Here is a 22,472-nt window from a genome sequence, read left to right on the forward strand (position 1 = left end):
GATTACAGATGTGAGCCACCATGCCTAGCCTAGTTTGAGTTTTTACAAAATGATCATTGCTTTAGTTTCTAAGAAGGCCAGTTATCATAGAATAAAGAAGTTAGAATTTCTCATTTAGGGAAAACCACCTAATTGAGATTATGATTAACTAAAAGTAGCTTAATCCTTTTTGGGAGGCGGGGAAGGTATTGCTTAATAACGCAATATACATACACTTAGGAAAAAACTTGTACTTTTTAATCTTTATTTCAGTAGTCTGGAGTCACAGCGAGAATAAATTTGGGATTACCGAGTTAGTTCCATTCTGAGGTTAGGTGCTTCCCGCAGGGGAAAGAATTTAAACCCCCAAACCTCTGACATTTATATATTAAGCGATTCTCAAGTGGAGAAAATGACTTTCAAAACCTTTTTAAACAACAACAACAAAATATATGTATACATATACACATATACAAAAATACTATGTATATACACATGTGTGTGTGTATATATATAGTATTCTACTACTCTTAGGAATTGCAAGCATTAAAATAAATTTTAGGCCATTATATTAATGATTTTAATGTCAATTAAAATCAGTATTTTAATGTCAAATTTATAATATTTAATTCTTAATATTGGAAGAAGAGAGAAATCTGTATAATTATATAAATACTTCCCATAAGCAAAACCTACTTAGGATATTGTTTAAATATTTTGGAAGCCAGTGTTTATGATTAGGAAATAGTAACAGCTATGAATTCATGTCAGGTACTTTAGTATTTTACAGGAAATCATTTATTTAATTCTCATACCTATAAGGAGGATACAGTTTCTTCCCATTATACACATAAAGAGATTGAACTCTGTTTTTCTAGCATGGAGCTATGATTGAAACCCAGGCAGTCTGATTCCATGTCCCACTGTATACTGGTTTTAGGAACTGGCCCATAAATTGTAAAGCTATTTGAAAATGCAGGTTACGGTATTTGTTAAAGCCATATTAGTTTTTTTTCTGTTTTCATTTTGAATCTACATCTTTACTTTCTGACGTTTTGTGCATTTTGGAAATCTGTTTTGTTTTTTGACCCGGTAACTTTAAAGAACCCTTTGAAAACAACTTAAAAATTAAGCTTTTGTATCAAAATTATATTTTAAATTCAATACTTAGTTTCCTTTCCAGATTTGTGTCTACCTAAGTTTAGCATTGGTGATATTAATTAGTGTTGGTATTGTATACTTATAAAACAACCCTAGCCAACAACAACAACAGAATTTCTTTTTCTTTCATGTTTCTGGAAAAATAAAATCAGCTTATATAGTTGGTGTTTAAAAACAGGTATATGTCATTGGTTTTAAAGTAGAGATATATTTTTCCTTAGACCCAGTTAAAATTCATTTCTCTTTTTCTTTTGAATTATAATTCTATTTCCAGATGCTTTCTTTAGCCTTCTAGAAATTTAGTATTTCTTATCTCATTAGTTGTATCCATGGGATGGACATTGTTAAGTTAAAATTTGGTTTAATATGGTAAATTGCAGGTTCTTTTTAGTATGTAAGCAATATGTAGAGGTAATATTTAAGTGATAATTAATTTGTTCAGTTTTCTGCTAAGGAGATATATTTGTTAGAAAATTTTTCTTAATACTTAACATTTGCATTGTCAAGAATGACGAAATTAAAGCTTATTTGCTTTTAGATTATAATCCATACCTGATTTAGATTATTACAGATAATATTGGATAGTATAAAGTTGAGATCTCATAATACTTACTCTCTACCATTTATTTTGTTTATTTTGTTATTAAGGGTCCAAAAGGTGAAGCGGTTGGATCCATTACTCAGCCCTTACCTAGCAGTTATTTGATCATCCGAGCTACTTCAGAGTCAGATGGTAAGTATAATTTTTGGTGGATTGGATTTTGGTCTTCATTTTTAAAAGTTTTTTTATGCCACTTTGTATTTTTCTGGGGAAATATATTTTTAGTATGGCATTTGCAGCAGAAGCATGGTAATCATAAATTGCTTTGAATGCTAAATATATGAGTAACTTAATAGACAAATAGGGATATCTGATAGAAAGGAAGCATTGTGTGATTTACCGATGAGTTAGCAGTTCAGAGTTTTCTTCTTCATCCTCCATGGACATATTAACACCTTTTAACTTGTTAGTGATCTTTATGGTAACTCATGTTTTATTTTAAAGATACATTTAATACTTTTTATATTTTACTACTAAATGTTACCATTTATGAGACATACACTTTTTTTTTTTTTTTTTTTTACATAAGACATTCGAGTACAACCTTTTTTATTCCTCCTTTAATACTTAATTCATGAAGCAAATATGGGGAGAGAAACACTTAAATGATATCAAGGTAGCTTTCAAATCTTAATAACAGATTTTGTCCTCACTTTCATGCTTTCATGTTTCGTAGTTTAGACAAGGTTGGTGTAGGGAATCTTGTAACCTTCCAAAGTTTACTTTTATCTGATGTTTTTTTGTTTGTTTGTTTTTGTGTTTGAGATGGAGTCTCGCTCTGTTGCCAGGCTAGAGTGCAGTGGCACGATCTCAGCTCACTGCAACCTCCGACTCCCTGGTACAAGCCATTCTCCTGCCTCAGCCTCCCGAGTAGCTGAGATTACAGGCACACGCCACCATGCCCAGCTAATTTTTGTATTTTTAGTAGAGGCGGGGTTTCACCATGTTAGTCAGGATGGTGTCACACTCGACCTCATGATCTGCTTGCCTTGGCCTCCCGAAGTGCTGGGATTACAGGCGTGAGCCACCACACCTGGCCTCAGATGATTTTTTTAAATTAAAATATAGGTATGAGCTTTCAGTATGAAAATGCTTTACTTGACTGATATTCCCAGCAAATCTTGAAGTGATATATATGAAAATTAAGAGCCCCAAACAAATAGAGTGAAAAATTTTCTGCTAATTCGCTTTTAAATTTTTATTTAAAAAATAAAACTATTAATGTTTCTCTTAACTAATATGGCAGTTAATAGTAGCATTATATAGGCATTTTCCTGACTTAAAAAGTTTCATACATACAAATAGAATGGATGTTAATCTTGAGGATAGACTTCCTATTACCAAAAACAGTTACTTCAGATAGTTTGTTTATAGTAGAACCATAAATCCTCCAGTATATTTTATGTACCTTGCTTGATACCTTCAAATTATACTGCATGTTAATGTTCTAAGATTAGAAAAATAAAGTATGTTTATTTTAGATTGGATATACTTTCTAATGCATGCTGTATACTATTCATTTATCAGTGGTTTGTAGCTGCTTAGTATGTGAAAAGCATTTGGAAAACTGAAAGATTGCATTAAGAAGTTCTAGCAGATGTTATGTTCAGATTAACTTTCCTAGTGCATGTTTCTCAAAGAAATAGTGGTAACAGGGTAAGTTAAGATGCATGCTAGTTTCATAGTTTTAAAAATTATACTGCTTATGAATCTGTGTTCATTTAGGAAGGTGCTGGATGGACGCTTTGGAGCTGGCTTTGAAATGTTCTAGTCTTCTTAAACGTACAATGATCAGAGAAGGAAAGGAACATGACCTGAGCGTTTCATCAGATAGCACACATGTAACTTTCTATGGCTTACTACGTGCTAACAATCTCCACAGTGGTGACAACTTCCAGTAAGTAGATATTACCACTGATTTGGTAATGTTTCAGAGACTGTGCTGTTCACAAAATTAGTTTGCAGGCCTAGAATTTTAGTAGTGTATCGAGGACTGAAATTTGCATATCTTCCTGTTATATGGTCTAAGACCTGGCTTAAAATTTGTTTAGCTGCTATAATCAGGTGTAGAAATGTATTTCCTTAGGGATTCCAGCCAATGTGATTTACTTTATCTTTCCCAAATATAGCCATGCTAATTATTCACCTTGTCTGTGCATGATGTGCTTTCTATTAAGAATGATTTCTGCCTACTCCTCCTTGCTTTTTTCTCCTGTCCATATATTCAAGATCAGTCTCAAATATTACATCATATGTGAAGCTTTATAACTATGAGACATAATCTGTCTTTCTATAGAGTAACACGTTTTTAGTAATGGCACTGGACTTACTCTACCTGGTATCTGTGAAATTCATTTATATCCTGTTTGGAATGAAACTGTAGCCTATTTGTGGTTTTATTCCCTGAAGGATTTATTGTAGTTAACACTAAAAAAGCATTTCTCCAAGGAAACTGGACAGTAGTGCAAAGACTTTCTTGAGATTCAGGTCTTTTTGTTGCTTTGCAGGAAAAACATCAGACTTTTCCGTTTCCTCCCTTTCCCCACTCCTTGGCTTCTGCTCTGTAGTCACTTTCATCAGCATTGAGGTTGCTCTTCTCAAAGTTAGACTGCTATTCTCCTCTTCTCCATGTAGCCTGATTTAAACATTTCTTCCCTATCCTTTTACCTGTTTCTTTTTTTCTCTCTCTCTCTCTGTATTACTTTAAAAAAATTCTTAGAGCCAGGGTCTCACTCTGTTGCCCAGGCTGCAGTGCAGTGACACAATCATAGCTCACTGTAACCTGGAACTCCTGGGCTCAAGCCGATCTTCCAGTCTCAACCTCCCCAGTAGCTAGAACTACAGGCCTGTGTTACCACACTGGGCTGGCTTGCTTATTTATTTATTTATTTATTTATTTATTTATTTATTTATTTGAGACATAGTCTCACTATGTTGCCCAGGTTTTTTGTTTTTTTTTTTTTTTCTTTTTTTCCCCACTCTCTTGAAAATCTCCATTACCTGACCTTTTATCTTATTTCTTTGCAGACCTACAATCTGGAGCTTTATCTTAATCCCAAATACCTGGTGCCTGAGTGAGATAGGATGGAATGGGGTGGGCTACTGACAGAGGAATGGGTGTTTGTTGGAACCTCTTTCTAAGACTTTCCCCTTTTTGTACAGACTATTTACCCTAATCACTTTAAGTGAGAATAGGTAGATTCAGCAAAACTTACTTGATTTTAGTCATAGGTTCATTTCCTTCAGCTGAAATTTTCATTTTTAATTCTCTGGATTTTTGCTCAGGATTAAACCTTTCAGATGAATAGAATTTAATATAATTGTTTACCATTTACCATTTTCATATCTTTTTCTTGGACTCGTGAGGTGACTTTGGAAACCTTCATATACAGGCGGAAAGTCATAATTTATTTGAGTTCAGTTGAGAATCGGATTATCTGGACCTGCATTTTTTCTTCATACCATAGGTGACAGTGAGATTGATGGAAGTGATGCTGTTTGAAAAACTAAGAAAAATATCTAGCAAGAAGTCTAAAATTTTGGTTTTGGAAGATTTTAGTCCCAATTGGTAGAGAGGCAAAGAGCTCAGAGTATCATCTTTTCACATTTCTCCAGGTTTTTAACTTTTCTATGCCTCTGTTTACTGATCTGTAAAATGAGAATAATAATATTACCTATCTCATAGGGTTATTTTGAAGATTAAGTGAATTAACACTATGTAAAACACTTAGAACACTGTTGGGCACATAGTAAATTCTCAATAAATGTTGTATATAATTTTTATTTATGAATTGAGCATTCTTAACATCCTTTATTCTTCCTCCTAAAAATTCTTTCCCTTAAGGTTAAATGATAGTGAAATTGAACGACAACATTTTAAGGACCAAGATATGTATTCTGATAAATCTGATAAAGAAAATGATCAAGAACATGATGAGTCTGACAATGAGGTGATGGGGAAAAGTGAAGAAAGTGACACAGATACATCAGAAAGACAAGATGACTCATATATCGAACCCGAGCCTGTTGAGCCTTTAAAGGAGACTACCTACACTGAACAGAGCCATGAAGAACTTGGAGAGGTAGAAATCTGTTATTTTTAGAGATTCTGAATTTTCATATTCTTGGGAATTGTTCAATGAAATTGAAGATATTATTTGCTTCATCTATTGCCTATTTTTCTGTGATAGAATGTGATATTTTTAAAGTTGCACACATATGAAATATATTAGGATTTACAAACAACTAAACACAAATACTCACATAAATACCAATATATTCCATTAAATTTAAAGTTTATATTTTCTTCAAGCTTGATTTTGAAGTAGGATATTGCTTGATGTCATTGCCAGTGCAAAGTAAGTTGCAAGGAAGCATGAGTTTATAACGTTGTTATTGCCAGTGCATCATAGAAGTAAATGTAGTGTAAAATAATAGGCTATAATATTTTTCTAGTGGATCTCTTGTACATATTGTTCACTTTGATGTCTTTTTCAGCTACCCTTTTTACCTAAGTTTTATAGCTATAGATTTTATTACTTTTTGTTTCCACATTTAAAGAATGCTTGGAGTAGTCCTGAAAAGAATTCATATTTTCAACATTAGCTGGCTTGTTTACATATCTGTCTGAAATAAATGTAATGTTTTGGTAATTTTCATTAATTGATAAAGGCAGGTGAGGCTTCTCAAACAGAAACTGTGTCTGAAGAAAACAAAAGCCTTATCTGGACACTATTGAAACAAGTCCGTCCTGGCATGGACCTATCCAAGGTGGTTCTGCCTACATTTATTTTGGAACCCCGTTCTTTCCTGGATAAACTTTCAGATTACTACTATCATGCAGATTTCCTATCTGAGTAAGTAGATTCTTATTTCTTAAAATAGACAATACTTCATGATTTTAGAAGCTCTCAAGAGTACTATTTTCAATTACCATTCCTTTCCAAAATCAGGCTCTAATGACACATCACTCTCTGTTCTCTACCACTTCTTAGTAAGAAGCATATGTAATACTTTGCTATAATGTTGCCATTTATGAAGTGAAATTGAGATATCATAAGCTTGAGGAAAACAAGAATTCTACCCTTTACTGAACAACACTGGTGTTATAGGCTCCTTAACCTCAGTTCACTAACCTAACACAGAGAGAGGTGATTGGCATCATTTGTTCTCCTCTATGAAAGCCCTTGTTCAGTTCCATCCTGGGGCCTCTGTTTTTGCTCATACTTATCTGTCTGCATGCTTGTGAGGTATGTATGGCTTACCAGAACTAAAATGCCCTGCCAGTTGCTAGCTTTTGGAACAAATCCTTATTTTCTTTGCTTCTGAAGCTGCCAGCTGATCCTGAGTGTAATTTTGAAGAAGGCACACTTAAAGGAGGCAGAGGAGGTGCTGTCCACCTCTGTCCAAGCAATTTCTTGGAAAACCAGTAAACTTTGCAAGGAACAGCAACTTTGTGTCCATGCTTCCAATTCTTACTTACCTGATACCCCTATTCTAGCAATAATGGTGTTTCAAGGCACTGTGCTTTCTATGCCACTGATATCTGGCCCTGTGACCTGATTTTTAGAATCTTTATCAATACTAGTTTCTGTCTATAAATTTCATGAGCGAACATTGAAAAAAATAATAAGCTGAGTCAAAAGATAATCGATAAACTGGGAAATTTTTGCACATTTCATCATAGACAAAATGTTTAACCTCCCTAAAAAAAGCTCTTAAAATTTGAATGAAAATGATTCTATAGAAAAGGAAGCCTATAGAAAAAGGAGTGGAAGAAATTACTGGGCAGTTGGAAAATGAAGAAATAGGAACAGTCCTTAAACATGTAAAAACCTCATGCAAAATAAGGAAAAGGTACATTTGAACTATAGTAAGTTATTGTTGTTTATCCATCACATTGACAAAAGGTCAAAAACCTTTTATATCCTAGTTCTAATATCTTCAGCACTTTTATCTGTCTGGAAATTCATTTCTCTCAGAATATAAGGCAAATTCCTGTGAATCACAAGATCTTGAGAGATGCCCCCTGTCCCAAATAGAAAGATTGTACTTTTCTGGCATTACACACTGTTGCCAAGGTTGTGTTGGCAACCAGGGACGATCATGCACCACCACGTGCAGTGCAGACTAGCACAGCACCCGGAAGGTAATCTGGCAGTATTTACCAAAAGTATAGATGCATTCATCATTTGATACACTAATCTCACTTCTGGGAATAACTCTTACAGATATAATGCCACATATACAGAATGGCATATACACAAGATCATTGCAGCAGTGTTTGTAATAATAAAACATTAGATATAACTCCAGTGTCCAGCACAGTGTACTGATTAAATAATGTGTGACACATTCACCCATATAAGGAAGAATTCCATAAACTGATCTGGAGGGACCTCTAGAATTGTGTGTGAAAAAAGCAAGGTGTACAGAAGAGTATGTATAGTTTGCAAACCTTTTTGAAGAAAAACAGGACTGTTTATTTATATATGCTTGTTTATGCCTAAAGAAAACTTAGAAGGAAACTTTTTTAAAAAGTTACCTATAGAAGGTAAGTAGGAACAGTGTGGAGAGATGGGGCAGTAACAAGACATGTGTACCTCTTTATATTGCTTTGGCCTTTGAACTATATATATTTAATTTTAAAATAAAATTGCATAGTAAGGGAATTTAAGCCAAGATGGACAGAGAGCAATCAGAGGGTTGCTACTCCAGAAAAACACAAGCTTTCAACTTAGCACAATTGTCAATAAGCCTAGGTCTGTGCTCTTCTGTCTCACATCTCATTTTAAAAAAATCACCACGTTGGACTGTCAGACATGCTTGTGAAACATAAATGCCTTTTTGTAAATAAGGGTATAGTAACGACATTACAAACAGAAAACAACAATAACAAAAACAACTTCTCAGTAAAATTTACTTCAGACATACACAATCAGGTTTTTGCAATGATTGCACAACAACAGAATTGTATGGGGGGCAGCTGAGTCATGGCTCCTACAAACTTCTTTAAAATAAAAATTACTCTTTGATTATCCATTATTCTGGTTGAGTTTTTATTCTGGAAAATCAGTTGATAGTACACAAGAGCAAGTTGAAGAATAAAAATAGGTTAAAACCTTCTGTATTGATTTAATTATTTTGACTCTGCTTCATATTTGTAATTTGAAACTTCTGTGTTTTGTACTAAGGACTGCATACCCATAAAATCCTATATTTAGATAAGTACTTTGCACAAAAGAGGCTAACGTCAACGTATGTCCTCCCCTCCATGTACTACAGCACCCACCAGTTACCATTGATCTACTCTAACATCAACAACTGAGAATGGACTCAACCAAGTAAACATTGGTCTTTCACTGACATATGAGGCTGAAGACTTCTATCAGGATTGTTAATGAGGCTGCTTGGCCACTGCCTATCATTGCAAATGCTAGAAATCACATAGTGCATGAATCCAAAATCCATTTTTATTTTTTTTAATCACAATTTTCACAGAGTCACTAACAACATCTCAGGTTCTGCAGAATCCCAATTCAGAAACCTTGGTTTGGAGAGTTTCCAAAAACTACTTTAGCAAAGACTCAGGCAGTGTACCAAAGAATGGGAAAATGTGACCAGGTTAAGAAAAACAGAAATGGATTTACATGGTTGAAAATTGATTACATGGTTGTTTTGTCATCCATTTAAAATAAGAATTATGTTTTCTAATCATATTTCATACTCAGTTATTAATAAATGTGAGAGAGAATTTGTGATTTATTTTGTAAAATTTTTGTTTACCATTTTGTGTTTTAGGGCTGCTCTTGAAGAAAATCCTTATTTCCGTTTGAAGAAAGTAGTGAAATGGTATTTGTCAGGATTCTATAAAAAGCCAAAGGTAATGTTTGTTTGTATTTTATTGTCTTTAGTGTTTTATGAGTGCTTTATATTTTATGTAATCTGTAGATTGTTAACAATTACATTACTGGGCTTCTTTGACTTAGCAAAATTGCAAAATACCTGATCATTAAGACCTGTATTATTATTGAAGTAGTTTAATTTTATTTAATGTAAATTTTATTTACTTTGAAATTTTATAAGGATGGTTCCCAGATGGTACAGTTAAACCCATTTTGACTAGTTTAAGCTATTTTGAATCCTTTGTATTTGTAATTTGAAATTGCATTTTTTTTTTAAACCAGGGACTGAAGAAACCTTATAATCCTATACTTGGCGAGACTTTTCGTTGTTTATGGATTCATCCCAGAACAAACAGCAAAACTTTTTATATTGCTGAACAGGTATTAGAAATGCATGTATGGAAACAAAACTTATCTGGAAGTTACTGGAATATTTTTATAGAAAATATTTACTCAGTAAACTCACTATTATTTAGCCTTTCTTATTTGTGCACATTTGGTAAACATTTAACCTTTTAGTATTAAATACTACTAAATGTCATATTAATAGGTATTATTATTACAGTCATGGAATCCTTTGACCAAAAATAAATATGTGTTTTTCCTTTGCTATACCCCCTGCCCTTTTTTTAATTTTTTTTTTTTGGCCGAACTCATATTTCCAAAACAACTTCTGATCATGCTCAGAATTATTCAGTGGTGTGGCATTCATTTGTCTGGCATTCAAAGTCCTCTATATCTTTTCCAAATTTATCTCAAATTAATACCTTTCTAATTCTCCACAGTAGTCAAACCTGTGCAGTTCATGACTAGGTAACCTGATCTCACAGTTTCTTGCCTCATTTTTAAATTTAATTCTCCCACTCCAGTATTTCTTCTTAGGTGTTCTTTATCAAAACAAACCCTGACTCGCTTATCCTTCATGATCCAAATGACTGCAGCTCCCAGTGATTTTTCCCTTCTCAAACTTCTGTATTGTTTTTGTGATTATCCATTAAGCTATTATTTTAACATTTGTATTGTTTACCTTTTTACAGAATATTTATTTTCCTAATTGAATTGTTAGCTTCAATTCCCTCTTCTCCCCTGTGATACCTCTCTTTTTGTTGTATACAGACAGAAAATATTTTAGTTTTTAAACTTTCATTAATTTGAACTCATATACATCCATAATCATGATTTTCAGTCTTCTGTCTGCATAAACTTGAGGCATATGACATTCTCTTTCAATAACAGTGGCTCCTTATTATGGTAATCCTCACTTTGAGTGTAAGGAGAATGAGAAGACCATGTGTTCTTTGGAAAACCTTCTCCTAGAGGTTTTGATAACCCCCTCAAGTCAAAACCACTCATCTATATTAAATTTTTTAAAAGTCAATGATTTAATTCTTCATGAAATTAAGAAGCTTGAGATGGTGATTTTAGTTTGTCTCATGTAAAGAGAACGTAAGAAGTAAATATATTGTTGAAGGCATTAGATTATTAAATAACATGTTTTTTATTTTTGTTTCCTATAGTCATTCAGTAATCCATATGAAGACTAATCACTATATTAGTTATCCATTGCTGTCTAAAAAATTACTGCCAAAACTGAATGGGTTAAAGCAGTACTTATTATCTCATATGATGAGGTTCAGGAATCCGAGATCTGCTTAGCTGGGTGGTTCCGGCTCAGGATTTCTAGTGAGCTTGCAGTCAAACTGTCAGCCAGCTTTGCAGTCATCTACAGGCTTGACTGGATAGGAAGATTCATGTCCAGGTTCATCACATGGCTGTTGACAGAAGAACTCAGTTCTTCATCACATAGGCCTCTCTGTAGGGTTTTTCACAATCTGAAAGCTGGCTTTTCAGAACTAATGATTGAGAGATCGGCAGAGAGACAGCCCCCAACGTGGAAGGTGCTTTGTAACCTAATTTCAGAAATTACGTAGTGTCACTTCCACACAAACCAATTTCAGTACAATATAAGAGGGGCCTATGTGAATACCAGGAGTGTGGGTCTCACTAGGAGACAAGAGGCTGGTTACTATAACCATCAATACTTAATTTTACTGCTTATTAAATGTTTTTTCTTATTATAAGGCTTGAACTTTTGATAATGACACAATAATATGCTTATCTTTTTATACTTTATATAAACATGTTTTTATATTTTATATATGCATGTTTTTTCTTGTGTTTAATAGGTGTCCCATCATCCACCAATATCTGCCTTTTATGTTAGTAATCGAAAAGATGGATTTTGTCTTAGTGGTAGTATCCTGGCTAAGTCCAAGTTTTATGGTGAGTTTCCCCCTGTCCCAACTTGCACCCATTCCTGGGAGGTATTATTTTCTGGTGAGCTTTTATTTAGTCAGCGTCATGGGCTATTTGCAACATGGAGTTTGTCGTTTTTAAGTATCATCTTTCCTTGAATAATGGCTTTTTTCTGCCCACTCATAAAGGTGTGGCTTATGTATTCATCACATATATGTAAATATATCACAAACATCACTTATGAAAAGACAGAATGATTGCCCATTATAGCCCTTTAGTGCATAAAGTATTTCTTTTGCCTTTAGTCTGACCAGTTTTTTGTGTTTCATCTCAGTGTATCTAAGGGATCAGTCATTCTATTGTAGTCTTTGAACAGAGAGGAAGAATTCAAGTATGTTTAGGAGAACTGGCCCAGGGTCAATCGGTAAATATATTTAACTTTGAATTAAATAACATACCAAAAAAAAACTGTTTGCAAGTACAAGGGAAAATAGAGAAAAGGTTATAGTAGGAAACATTAATACAAAAACTTGACAGTTCAAACAAATCATTGCCAAAGCTATATACCAGTAAAACATATATAACCTTAAAATGCTTTTATATAGTTTTTTAAAATGTTTAAATGAAGAACAATTAAATTTCAACCAAAGAATTTTAAACCTGAGTGAAAAAAATTATTATGATAAAAAAGGAAAAATAAAGTATGTAAACAGAAATCCAAGGTTTGGTTACCTGAGCATGTGGTGAGCCATAGTTAAGTCTACCACAGGGATATCTAAGAGTAGTTTTTGATCAGGAACCTGGTGTGTGTTGTTATATTTCTTCAAGGTATCTTTTATTTCCCTTGATGTTTGTTTTCGTTTGGTTTTGGTTTTTTTTTTTTTTTTAACCTTGTTTTGTTTAAGATGGTGATTGCTTGTTTTTATTTTTCCTTAAGTTTATATATATTTTATATTTGATATATTTCTTACCTACTTCACCTTTCATCCCTCCATTCTTCTACCCTGACTGTAGTATAAATGGCTTTTCTGAGTGTGTGTTCTACCCTTACAGAAATTTTTATGGAGTACGAGGTGCATAGCTCGCTTTCTGGGATTACTTCATCAGTGGGCCTTTTTTCTGTGTTATGGTACAATTTATATACATCAGAGCTCTCTGTTCCTTTATAATTTGAAAGAATCTATTAAATCTAGATTGAATTTAAGATTGTCAGAATTGGTTAACCTATAGGTAAATTCAAAAGGTATTTTTTCTTATTTTTTCCTTTTAATACATGTAACTGTTCAAAACAGAAATGTCAGCATTATCTTGTGAGTTTTATAACATAAGCAAATTTAACACATGTAACTATAGTACATAAGCCTGGAAGAGAATGGACCTAGAAGTAGTAAAATTTTCTATTCTATGTAAAGTGGTAAAAGATTAACTGTAAGTGAGTACAATGGCATAATCTCGACTCACTGCAACCTCCACCTCCCGGGTTCAAGCAATTCTCCTACCTCAGCCTCCCAAGTACCTGGGATTACAGGTGCCCACCGCCACGCCCAGTGAATTTTTGTTATTTTAGTAGAGATGGGGTTTCACCATGTTGGTCAGGCTGGTCTTGAACTCCTGACCTCAAGTGATCCACCCGCCTCAGCCTCCCAAAGTGCTGGGATTACAAGCATGAGCCACTGCACCCAGCCAACTGTGACATTTTGAAGATAAATATTGTAATCCCTAAAGCAGTGGTTCTCCTCAGGAGACATTTGGCAATGTCTGAAGACATTTTGGGTTCTCACAGTTGGGAGATCCAGTAGGTAGATGCCAGAAATGCTGCTAAACATCCTACAATGCACAGGATAACTCCCTACAACAAATAATTATCCGGTCCCCTAAATATCAGGAATGCTACCATTGAGAAGCCCTACACTAGAGCAAACACACACACACGAAGAAAAATCACCACCAAAAAGTATAGGCAAAAAGTCAGTAAGAAAATTAAAATGAAATTATTTGAAAATTTTAAACAATAATTTAAATAATTTATAAAAGAAACAGGAAAGCCCAATCAAGGAACAAAAATCAGAGGGGACAGATAGAAAGCACATAGCAAAATGATAGACCAAAATAATATGATAGACCCAATAATATGATTGTATCAGTCTTAATGGCCCAAATAATCTCATTTAAAGACAATGATTATCAGATTAGCTAAAACAGCAAGGACCAACATACCTTAAATGTAGACACACAAATAGGTTGAAAGTAAGTGAAAAGTAGGCCAAGCATGGTGGCTCAGTCCTGTAATACCAGCACTTTGAGAGACCAAGGTGGGTGAATCACCTGAGGTCAGGAGTTCCATACTAGCCAGGCCAAAATGTAGCCTGTCTCTACTAAAAATACAAAAATGAGCTGGCCATGGTGGTATATACACCTGTAATCCCAGCTACTCGGAGTGCTGAGGCAGGAGAATCACTTGAACCTGGGAGGCAGAGGTTGCAATGAGCTGAGATCATATCACTGCACTCCAGCCTGGGCAACAAGAGCAAGACTGTGTCTCAAGAAAGGAAAAAAAAAAAAAAGAAAGTAAATGGAAAGTAAAAGTTAAAAGCTAAACTATGCAAGTATTAAGTACAAGTAGAGTTGAGTGAGTATATTAATAAAATAGATTTCAAGACAAAAACGTGTTAATAGAGATAAAGAACATTTCATAATGAAATAAAAAGGTTCAGTTCTTCAGGATAGCATAATAACCATAAATGCCTATGTACCTAAGCACAGAACTTCAATATGAAGCAAAAACAGAATTAAAAGAGACAGAAATTTGAAATGGGCAAATTTTCTTAAGAGATACGAATTACCACGGCTGACCCAAGAAGTGGTGTAAAATTGTAATACTCTTATATCAGATAAATTGATTTAGTAATTTAAAATCTTTCTTCAAGGTTATACTCCAGGCCCAGATGTCTTGAGTTCTTCTAAAGATTTAAGGCAGAAATAACAGTTCTACACAATTTTTGGCAGAAAATAGAAGAAAAAACAGTCCTCAGATCATTTTATGAGGCCAGGATTATCCTGATCCCCAAACCAGAGATTACAAGAAAATAAACTACAGATCTAATATCCTTTATGAACATACATGCAAAAATTCTTAAGTAGTAACAAATCAACATATAGGAAGAATAATATATGGACATATACATATAAAAGAAGTATGATCAATATATTAAAAGAATAATATATCATGATGAAATGGATTTTGTCTCTGGAATACAAGGTTGGTTTATCATCTGATAAAAATGTCATTTACCATATTAATAGAATAACAGAGAAGAAAAGTATGATTTCAATAGATACGGAAAAATGATTTGACAGAATTCAACACCTATTTATTTCTTAGTCCTCAAGAAACTAGGACTAGATTAAAGGCATCTATGAAAAATACATAGCCAACTTCATACTTTTAAGGTGAAAACCGAATAATTTCTACCTAAGATCAAGAACAAGGCAAGGATGTTTACTCTCATTGCTTCTATACAAAATTGTATTAGAGGTCCTAGCCAATGCAGTAGGCAAATTAAAGGGAAAAATAGCATACAGATTGAAAGGAAGAAGATAAGCCATTTATATACCAGATTATATAGAAAATCTTCAAGAATATACAAAAAAAGCTCATGTAACTAATAAGTGAATTTAGTAAAATCTCAAGATGCATGGTCAAAATAGAAAAATCAGTCGTATTTCTATATACTAGAAATGAATACTTGCAGAAGTATATATATATATATATATATATATTTTTTTTTTTTTTTTTTTGAGACAGTGTCTTACTATGAGGGATCCTCTCATCTCAGCCTCCTGAGTAGCTGGGATTACAGGCACACATCACCATGCCTGGCTCAGAATGAAATTTAAAAACAACTCCAATTATAATAGCATCCAAATAATATATTTAAAAATAAATTTAATAAAAGATGTAAGTCCTGTATATTGAAGACTAAAATTTCACTGAGGAAAATTAAAGAAGATCCAAATAAATGGATAGATAGACTATGTTTATATATTGAGATATTTAATATTGTTAAGATAATAGAGCTCCCTTAATTGAGCCATAGACTCAGTGCAGTCCTAATCATAATCTTGGCAGGCTTTTTTGAAGATATTGGCAAGTTGACTCTAAAATTACATTGAAAAGTCAAGGACCCAAAACAGCCAAACAATTTTGAAAAAGAACAAGATAAGTCTTTCACTGCCTAATTTTACTATAAAGCTAAGGTAATCATTACAGTGTGGAATTGACATAATGGTAGATATATAAACTGATGGGATGGAATAGAGTTCAGATGTAGACCGGTACACATGGTCAAATGTTTTTTCACGTGGGAGAAATGATTGTCCAGAGTTAAACATGCATGTACCGTAAACTCAGAAATTCCACTCCTAGGTATTTACCCATGAAAAATGAAAATAGATGGCTACATAAAGACTTGTACATAAATATTCTTAAGTATACACAACATTATTCATAATAATCCAGGACTAAACACAACTTAAGGACCATCAACTAGTAAGGAAATGTCACAACTACAGAATGCTAACTAACAATAAAAAGGAATAGAATTCTTATACAGCAATGTGGGTGAACCTGAAAGACACTGTGCTAATTGAAGGAAGTAAAACACAGCAAGCTACATCTTCTATAGTGCCATCTGTACAGAATTCTAGAATAGGTAAAGCCAGTAATTTAAAATGGACCAGTGGTTTCCTGGGGCTGAGGGAAAGGATTGACTGCTCAGGGGCAAGGAGGAACTTTTTGGGGATAATGGGAAGTTCTATATCTTGACTGTGGTGGTGATTATATGACTCTGCAATTTCCAAAACTTGAATTTCACACTTAAAATGGGTTAGTTACTGTATGTAAATTTATACTTAAGTAAAACTGAGAATAGAAGGAGAGAAAATGCATACAGGAGAAAACTTAGAAGAAATTACCATAGTGGTTTATTGTTGACTATATTTTGGTGCTTTATATTTTTTATTTTTCTAAATTGTCTATAGGATTGTTATATCAATTATAAGCATTTAAATAGCTTGAGATTTGTAAAGTAATGTGACTTATAGCTAAAAAATAATGGTTTTATTCAAAGAAGAAAATTAGGCTATACAGTGAAACAGTGTTTTATTAATATTAAGTATTCTCTATGTTTTCTGATTTTCTTATAACTCTCATAAAATAGGCCGGGTGCAGTGCCTCATGCCTGTAATCCCAGCACTTTGGGAGGCCGAGGAGGGCAGATCAACCAAGGTCAGGAGTTAAAACTAGCCTGGCCAACATGGGGAAACCCTGTCTCTACTGCAAATATAAAAATTAGCTGGGTGTGGTGGTACACGCCTGTAATCACAGCCACCCGGGAGGCTAAGACAGGAGAATTGCTGAACCCTGGAGGTGGAGATTGCAGTGAGTTGAGATCACTCCACTGCACTCCAGCCTGGGCAACAGAGTGAGACACTCCATCTCAAAAAAATTTTTTTTTAATTATAAAAAAGCACATAACTGTATCTTTTAGAAGTAGTCATTATGTAAAAATGAGAATAAGGATGAAATATGTTTTGGATATAAGGTAATGAATACATGTTTGGGCACATTGAGATTGAGACTTTTTTTTTTTTTTTTTTTGAGACGGAGTCTCGCTCTGTCGCCCAGGCTGGAGTGCAGTGGCCGAATCTCAGCTCACTGCAAGCTCCGCCTCCCGGGTTTACGCCATTCTCCTGCCTCAGCCTCCCGAGTAGCTGGTACTACAGGTGCCCGCCACCTCATCTGGCTAGTTTTTTGTGTTTTTTAGTAGAGACAGGGTTTCACCATGTTAGCCAGGATGGTCTTGATCTCCTGACCTCGTGATCCGCCAGTCTTGGCCTCCCAAAGTGCTGGGATTACAGGCTTGAGCCACCGCGCCCGGCCGAGATTGAGACATTTTTAAGACTTTCCACTGTAGATGTCTGGTAGGTGTTCTAAATATATTTTGTTTGTTTTTGAGTTGGTTGAATATGTTTTGTGAAATTTAATAAACAACATTTTATTTCAGGAAACTCATTATCTGCAATATTAGAGGGAGAAGCACGGTTAACTTTCTTGAATAGGGGTGAAGATTATGTAATGACAATGCCATATGCTCATTGTAAAGGTAAATATTTTCTATACTTGAGTTAGATATTAAGCTTTCCTTTTAAGTAAATGTATGTAGCTGTGATTTGTTGTGCTTTCTGATTGATGGAGTCAGACTTATATTTTGTTTGAAAGCATCCTTGATTTACAGATATTTAAGATTATTGCTATCATTTGCTGAATATTTCTGTGGTGAATTAATTCATCTGTAATGGACCTTTTTGTGATGTATACTTTAGTCAGAAGAGACTGACTTACCATAATGAAATTTCTTTGCACTTACCTGATGTGCAAGTTTTCAAATTTGACAAAACTGTCTGTTATTTCAGAATCTGTAAAGATGATTTTCATTTTTTTGCACCACCATGCTTTTTAAAAATTTTAATTTACTATTTTTTAATGTACCAAGTTTTTAAAAGATTTTTCTCACCCTCTTTTGCCAATTTCTTAATGTGTTATGCTTTTTGACCCATTATTTAAAATACAGATAAGGGTGTTACATAATAATTGTCATCTACAACATTACAACATGCTAGGCACCCAACTATTCAATGCATTTATTTAATCATTTCAGCAGCTCCTATAAAATAGAAATATTATTATTCCCTTTTTATAGAAGAGGAAAAATGAAGCACAAAGAGGCTTAATACGCCTGAGATCACACAGCTAAAATGCAGCAAGTCAGGATCTGAACCCAGGTGGTTTACCTCTGCATTCTGAACTTTCAACTGTTTTGCGTCAGTTTAGTGTGGTCATGATGTGTGTCCTCCCTTCCAACCAGTTTCTTAAAATCTTAAAAATAACTTTTTTGGTAATTATCCTCTATTTTGGGAACTGATTCATGAAAACATAGAAATTATTCAGTATGAAAAGTGGGCAAAGGATATGAACAGACACTTTTCAAAAAAAGCTCTTTATCACTGGTCATTAGAGAAATGCAAATCAAACCACAATGAGATACCATCTCATGCCAGGTAGAATGGTGATCATTAAAACATCAGGAAATAACAGATGTTGGAGAGGATGTGGAGAAATAGGAACACTTTTACACTGTTGGTGGGAGTGTAAATTAGTTCAACCATTGTGGAAGACAGTGTGGCAATCCCTCAATGATCTAGAGTTAGAAATACCATTTGACCCAGCAATCCTATTACTGGGTATATACCAAACGATTATAAATCATGCTACTATAAAGACACATGCACGTGTATGTTTATTGCAGCACTATTCACAGTAGCAAAGACTTAGAACCAACCCAAATGCCCATCAGTGATAAACTGGATAAAGAAAATGTGACACATACATACCATAGAATAGTTTGCAGCCATAAAAAAGGATGAGTTTATGTCCTTTGCAGGGTCATGGATGAAGCTGGAAACCATCATTCTCCGCAAACTAACGCAGAAACAGAAAATCAACCACCACATGATCTCACTCATAAGTGGGAGTTGAACAGTGAGAACACATGGGCACAGGGAGGGGAACATCATACACCGGGACCTGTCGGGAGGTGGGGGGCAAGGGGAGGGATAGCATTAGGAGAAATACCTAATGTAGATGATGGGTTGATAGGTGCAGCAAACCACCATGACACATGTATACCTATGTAACGAAGCTGCATGTTCTGCATATGTATCCCAGAACTTAAAGTATAATTTGAAAGGAATTATTTGATATGGCCTTATTTCACAGTTGAGAAACCTGGGAGGGTTGAATCTTATTGAAGGCCAACCCAGCATGTACAAAAGAGGCTAACTTATGGCCTCAGTCTAGATTATTCTTAGAGCTTGAGGTAAGCATGGAGTGAAATATCTTTAATTATGAATTGATAAGAACAAATATATTTAAATTTTCTATCATTTAGAAAAAATAAAATTATATTCCATGTAGACATCCATGCCCATACTTAGCTAATAATAGGGAAAATTTTTTATAGCAATGCATGGAAAAAGAAAAGAAGTTATAACCGCTTGTGAATGAGCACATGAAATGATTTTTATAAGCTGTTTCACCCTGTATGTTTTCTAAGGTATGTTCCCCCAAGTCACTAGCCTCACAAATTGTTTTGTAAAATAAGAGTACCATAGCCAAATAAGTATGAGAAACATTACATAGTCTGTTCCCCTCTCAAAAGATAATATTGTACGTTGCATGTTAAAGGCTGCCTTAACATCTTAGACCAACAGCAGATACACAACCTGTTTAGCTTTGTTAAACCTAGAGTTTCCCCAGCTTTTAACCACAGAACTTACTCTGTAGTTTTTTTGTTTGCTTTGCTTATGCATTTGATTCTTGTTATTTGCAGTGGTTATATAAAGTCACCACTGAGTTAGCAAATACTGAACCATTACTCCTGGGGGGAGTATGAGATTGGATTCCTGTGAGCCTCTTGTCCTAACATTTTCATCAACCAATCAATCAGTACATAACCTTGTTTTATGTGTGCTTCTATTTAAAGAAACCTGATGTCATTATAACATTAATTACCTATTATTGATTCATTAACCTTGAACTAACAGCCAACAGAACCTGAAACCTACACGTAGCTTTTAACACACATTTTCCCTATAAGATACATTATAGCTTTCTTGCACTTAGGAACACTAGGCAGCACTGCAACACTACATGTGGGTCCACTTTAAACAGCAAAACCACCAATGAAAAGCACAAAAATGTGAAAACATGGTAGTAAATACACTGCAAAAAGGACACTTTTTTTTTTTTTTTTTTTTTTTTTTTTTAACAATGTGGAAGCTGAAACAAGGAAGAGTGTTTGCCTTGCTCAACCTCAGCTCAGAGTGTGTGCATCAGGTGACTCAAATTTTTCACTACTCTGCACGTGTCTCCAAATGACTACAGAAGCACTCTGGGTATTGATACTTTACTGAGTAGGTGAATTTACAGATATGGAATCTGCACATAATGTGAATCAGCTGTTATCTATTTATATCCCACAGAACCATCTTTATATCTGTATTATAGCTTTTCATTTGAGTGGGACAGAGTGATTTTGAATTACGTTCCTCCTAAAAGGTGATTAGATTACTAAACTGTTTATTGTGAGCCATATACATATAAATATTTTGTCAAATCTTTTTCCTTTAGGAATTCTTTATGGTACAATGACACTGGAGCTTGGTGGAACAGTCAATATTACATGTCAAAAAACTGGATACAGTGCAATACTTGAATTTAAACTAAAGGTTAGTAGAAATAATAGTAGGTATCACCTAATAGAAGGAGAGCCATACAATAAATATTGAATAACGGGCACCATGTATTTCCTAGTTAAGGACTAAATGTAAGAAAACAATTTACGTCAGGTCAAAGATAAGTGCATCTAACGGATAAGGACAAGGCTGGGTGAGTATCTTCGGATAGCCTAAGATAGCAGCCTTGGAAAATTCAAATTAACACAAAGACGTTTTTGTTTTTCATCTTAATTAATAAAACCGTGGGTATTATATAGAAGATGAGATTTAAGAAGTGATTAGACAGAAATTTCTTAATAAAGGATTGTTTTTACCAAATACCAGAAGATATGTGTCATCTTGCAGTCTAGCTGTGTAAACTAAGGCACAGTTGTATTAGTCACTATTTCTATGTAATAAATTACTCTAAAACTCAACAGACTTAATAACTGTGCTGTTCCTCGTGAGTTCTGTGAGTCAAAAATTTGGACAGGGCATATTGGGGATAGCTTATCTCTGCTTCATAATGTCTGGGGTCTCAGAAAGACTTTGTAGGCCATGGGTGACTCAATAGTTAGGGACTGTAATCACCTGAAGGCTTATCACTACATATCTGATACCTGGTCTAGGGTGACCGAAGGACTAGGACTGCTAATCTGAGCACCTGTATACACGGCCTTTCTATGTGACTTGGTTTCCTGACAGCATGACAGCCTCAAAGTAGACTTCTTACTTGGCATTTGAGGGTTTCAAAGTGCAAGTGCCCCGATGAGCAAGGCAGAAGCTGCATTTGCTTTCCATGACCTAGTCTGAGAAGCCAAATTATATCACTTCCACTGTCGTCTATTATTTGGAGAATTATAAGACCACCCAAATTCAAGGAGAAGAAATATAGACCCCACTTCTCATTGGGAGAGTGGCAAGGTCTCCTTGAGGAAGAGTATGTGAGCTGGAGGGGAGAGGGTACATATTGTCAAGGCCATCTTTGGAAATTTTTGTCTGCCTCAAAATGAAAGGGAAATTTGAGAACTTAATGTGAATTAATTGTTCTTGAACAACAGTATATTATGTTCAGATAAAAATATTTCTGTGAACTATGTAATATTACTAAATTGCTGATGTGTTGATATCCAGCTGATAAGCAGTTTTGCTCTAATGAGAAAGACCTCTTAAGTATTATTTGATGCAATGTCTTTTTTTTATTTTTCTTTCACCTTGGCAAAATTTTGCTTGTA

General features: G+C 34.4%; 1 protein-coding gene across 12 annotated transcripts in view; it reads left to right on the forward strand.

Annotated features, from left to right (window-relative positions):
• Nucleotides 1–22,472, forward strand: part of OSBPL8 (oxysterol binding protein like 8) — a 211,942-nt gene that overhangs the window by 168,119 nt on the left and 21,351 nt on the right. For all 12 annotated transcript variants that reach the window (XM_030938778.1, XM_010362636.2, XM_030938780.1 and 9 more), the window contains 9 exons: nucleotides 1,789–1,873; nucleotides 3,467–3,638; nucleotides 5,586–5,823; nucleotides 6,413–6,597; nucleotides 9,542–9,623; nucleotides 9,928–10,026; nucleotides 11,832–11,928; nucleotides 17,967–18,065; nucleotides 21,152–21,249. In XM_030938778.1, the coding sequence (XP_030794638.1) occupies nucleotides 1,789–1,873; nucleotides 3,467–3,638; nucleotides 5,586–5,823; nucleotides 6,413–6,597; nucleotides 9,542–9,623; nucleotides 9,928–10,026; nucleotides 11,832–11,928; nucleotides 17,967–18,065; nucleotides 21,152–21,249 (1,155 nt within the window). The remainder of the gene's footprint in view (nucleotides 1–1,788; nucleotides 1,874–3,466; nucleotides 3,639–5,585; nucleotides 5,824–6,412; nucleotides 6,598–9,541; nucleotides 9,624–9,927; nucleotides 10,027–11,831; nucleotides 11,929–17,966; nucleotides 18,066–21,151; nucleotides 21,250–22,472) is intronic.

The sequence above is a fragment of the Rhinopithecus roxellana genome, chromosome 10, assembly GCF_007565055.1.
Source record: "Rhinopithecus roxellana isolate Shanxi Qingling chromosome 10, ASM756505v1, whole genome shotgun sequence".
Lineage (NCBI taxonomy): Eukaryota > Metazoa > Chordata > Mammalia > Primates > Cercopithecidae > Rhinopithecus > Rhinopithecus roxellana.